General features: G+C 35.8%; 1 protein-coding gene across 1 annotated transcript; it reads right to left on the minus strand.

Annotated features, from left to right (window-relative positions):
* Positions 1-225: 225 nt before the first annotated feature.
* LOC110769239 (UDP-galactose/UDP-glucose transporter 2) lies at positions 226-3,494 on the minus strand. Its single transcript, XM_021973175.2, has 7 exons — positions 2,977-3,494; positions 2,362-2,390; positions 2,074-2,275; positions 1,458-1,700; positions 1,237-1,338; positions 1,018-1,125; positions 226-752 (listed from the first exon to the last, which is right to left on the minus strand). Exons 1-7 carry the CDS (start codon positions 3,100-3,102, stop codon positions 495-497), a joined length of 1,068 nt encoding a protein of 355 aa, XP_021828867.1. The 5' UTR covers positions 3,103-3,494; the 3' UTR covers positions 226-494.
* Positions 3,495-3,816: the final 322 nt, after the last annotated feature.

Below are 3,816 nucleotides of genomic sequence, written 5' to 3' on the forward strand. Positions count from 1 at the left end.
TTATATATATATATATATATATATATATATATATATATATATATATATCTGATATTCCAATTGGGTTTTGCCCTTTTTAGACTTTATCCCTTCCTTTACCATTGAGCAAGCTACAGTTAGATTTTCTTTTACTAACAAAATACACTTTTTGGGTTCATTAGCCTTTTGTGTGTGTAATTATAAGATTAAGCATCATTAAGGATATCTAAAACTGAAACCAGGATCTGAATAATGGTAATTTCTTGTCAGAATTGTGAAATACAGCTTCATAGTTCAAAACATTCACAAGAAGATTATAAAAATAAGGGACGGAGGGGGTAATTGTTGGGTTACTAACACTGGACAAAAATACAAAGAATTAGAAAGAAGGGACGAAAGGTAAAAGAATCAAAATGGAGGTAAAAAAAACAAAATCCTAGAGTTGTTATTTAGCATAATTAACATTTACTGAACAGCTAATGATAAATATGGAACCAATTGAAGAAGCTTATTTCTTAGACCAATTGACTCTTTTCTTCATCTTCTCCACCATTTTCGAGTCGAATCCTTTCATGTTCAGTTGAAGCTGGTTTTGAAATCTTGGGCTGGGCAGATGAGTTTGAAACCCTCTGGTTTGCTTTGTTTTCGGGCAAGAGCTTCAATGTGATCCCCATACCTATGAGCAGAAGTCCAGTCCCGTGCTCTTCAGTTAATGGCTTTGTGAATATCAAGTATGATAGAAGTAATGTGACTGCCTTTCTAGCCGTTGTGATCTGTGATTTAAAAAATAAAATAAAGTTCAATGAAAATAAGTAAAAGAATTTATATAACTCACATTGTACAATATGCTTGTTCATCAATGTGCATGATATTTAATGTTACCTAGAACCAAGAAACAGGGCTCTTGCTTTCAGAAAATGCCAGTTGAAAATAAAGACTACATCTATACCATTAAATGTGATTTCAAGATATTTAATAACAGGTTTTGGTACCACATTGACATATCTAGGCCAAAATAGACCGGTGAGAAGAATGTACCATGGCTGTGGTGGCAGCACCAAAAAGCGCAATGAGGGAAAGGACGGAGACTTGGCCAATGAATGTGGCCATGGCTTCGAAGATTAACACGCCGTAGACATATGGATGCTGCATAATACCAAAAGATTTTGTTAGAAAGTGTAAGGCTTGCGAGGCATGTGAGGCATGTGAGGCATGTAACATGGTGGAATATTAAGGAGGTTTCCAATTGTAAGTTACCAGCCAACATGAATTCCATGCTTTGAATAATTCTCCTGTCAAAAGCATGGGTGGAATCAAGAAAGGCAGGCCAACTACTGTAGAGCAAAACAGCATCTCCATCTGTGGATGATGATAATAGAAAGCACAAAATTGTATGTGAAGTCACAATTTTCCATGAACAATTTTCGAATTCACGTTTAAAAACACACACAAAAGAGAATTTGGGAAATGGTTATCACCTGAGTGGTTTCAGGATTCATGGTAAATATTGCTTCTTGCAAGTTACCCAAAAAGGAATCCATGACTAGAGCACCCGATACCATCAAAACACCAATCACACTGAAGTTGGGAGATGTTTGTGCATCCGCTAAGGTGAATAGGATCAAACCCACCACCAACAGGACTGCAGAAACGTACTCGTGAGGCGGATACTTCCGTCTCAGACCTGGTATGAAGGCTCCCATTACCATTACAGGCAGAACCTGAGATACCAAATCATGAAGCTAACATCAGAAGAGCAGAGAAACTGTAAATGGCACTAGGAAATGCAGTCAATTCCGGTTTACAGTTTTAAGCAACAAATACAGAGCAAGTTCAATATTGTGTTACTCGAAAACAGTCAACTAGCTTTAAAGATGGCATTATTTACTTAGTTACTGAGATAGAAACTCAAATCAAACTCTTTAACTCTGCATATCTCATTCCCCCAAAAAGAAGAAGAAACTCAAACTGGTCACTCTAAACAAGCAAGTACTTGTTGAAGCCTCTTTATGTACACTCAATTTGTATTCTAAAATGGCTGCTTGAGCTGTAAAAAAGAATTACCATATTACTTTCAAGGGATTTGCTGTTTACCTTTGTTGATTTGAACATGAGCTGTGCAGGATAGTTGAGAAAAGCCAGGGAGCCTTTGGTAAGACCATGGGAACCCATAAGCACAGCAGATAGCTTCACATAAGTCTTCCATGGGTTCACCATTTGCTTGGTGGTGAAGCCTTGGAGGTAAATCAGAAAAAGATACACAAATCCTTGTACAAATGTGAAGTACCAACCATAGCTGGAACAAGGAATTTACAAAACAAATAAACAAACAGGTACCAATCGAATGCCAAAATAAAAACAATACCAATATAATTCCCTTACCTGAATTGTAGCCTATTATACACATATTCCTGAAAATAAGGCAAAAATTAAGATCACTTAGCAATCTTAAAAATAAAATTTCCAATTATCGATTGCTTTTGAGATACATTGTTTCAAAATTTAATTCATTCCTGAACGTGCAATGAACTGTTCACATTTTTTTTTTAAACGCGGACTAAAACTAATTCCAAAATGATACTTTTGATTCCTCAAAAAGTAAACGCATAAAAAAATAAAACCCATTGGTCCCATAACCCAACAGAGGATTAAAGTTTCATTAGATATTTATTTGCTAAACTTTCTCAGCAACCAAACAGAGTTTAAAACAGAGGAAATATTATCAAACCAAAATCATGAATCTGCTAAGGAAAATAAAAAAGTTTCTTTGCTCAAGAGATAACGCTTGAAACTTTGCTTGGTAGCTACGACACTATACAGAAAAGGGGATAACCAAAGACAAAGAAATGACTCATTCAATCAATTTTCCCAAGAACCAAACAGAACAAAGCTTTAAACCGCCGATTTTCCTTCATTTTCCAGGCGTCAATTTGCTCGGCAACCAAACAGGCGCGGATTGCAAAAAACAATAAACAAAAAGCAGAGTGAAATAAATACCTCGCAGACACCATTAACAAGGTAGCCAAAGAAGAACCCAGAAGAGCAAAAGAGAAATTGTTGCCATTTGGGTCTGTCAGAGAGCGAAATCCCAAAAAGAAACCGAGCTTGCTCTTCGTTCTTCATCGCTTTCAATCGTTTTCTCAGAGACCCAACTGAGAACTGGGTTTATTGGGTATTGGGTACCCAACACAGAAACTCAAAATCAATGAGAAGGGGCCTTGAAAAATGGTGTATTTTGATCAAAAACCAATGCGAGAAGAATATATGAAATTCATTACAGTTGGTGAACTTGCATGTTGACCTTCCCAACACAGAGAAAACGATGATTTTGTGTGTGTATATATATAAGGAAAATGGTATCGGGTTGATCACGGTGACTATTTATTTTTTACTTATAAAGCATGATGCCATATAAGGAAAAATCTAGAGAGAGAGAGAGGGAGAGAAGAGGGAGAGTCTTTTATGGACTCAGAGTAGGAGCTCTTTTATCAATTTATCGCACTCATTTTACCTCTTTGAGTTGGCAACTTGCCAGAATAAAGAGAGAGGTTTTACCCTGCTGCATATTACAGAGCTTTATTAGAGGAAGGCTGGTTGGGCTGTAATCTGCTGCGGATGAGCTCATTGGTTCTTTCTGTGTGCCTTTTTTTTAATTAATCAAAAATCAAAATGCATTTACTTTTAGTTTTATTTGAAATAGATTCTCATAATATTATAGCTTTAATGGTAAAGCACTTAGCATTAAATTTCAATTGTATACGAACTTTATATTAGATTGGATTTTACATTCCTTAATTGACTAATGCCCTCTTAATTACTAATAATTAATGTTTTTTT

Source organism: Prunus avium, chromosome 2 (assembly GCF_965620075.1).
Source record: "Prunus avium chromosome 2, drPruAviu1.hap1.1, whole genome shotgun sequence".
Taxonomy (NCBI): Eukaryota; Viridiplantae; Streptophyta; class Magnoliopsida; order Rosales; family Rosaceae; genus Prunus; species Prunus avium.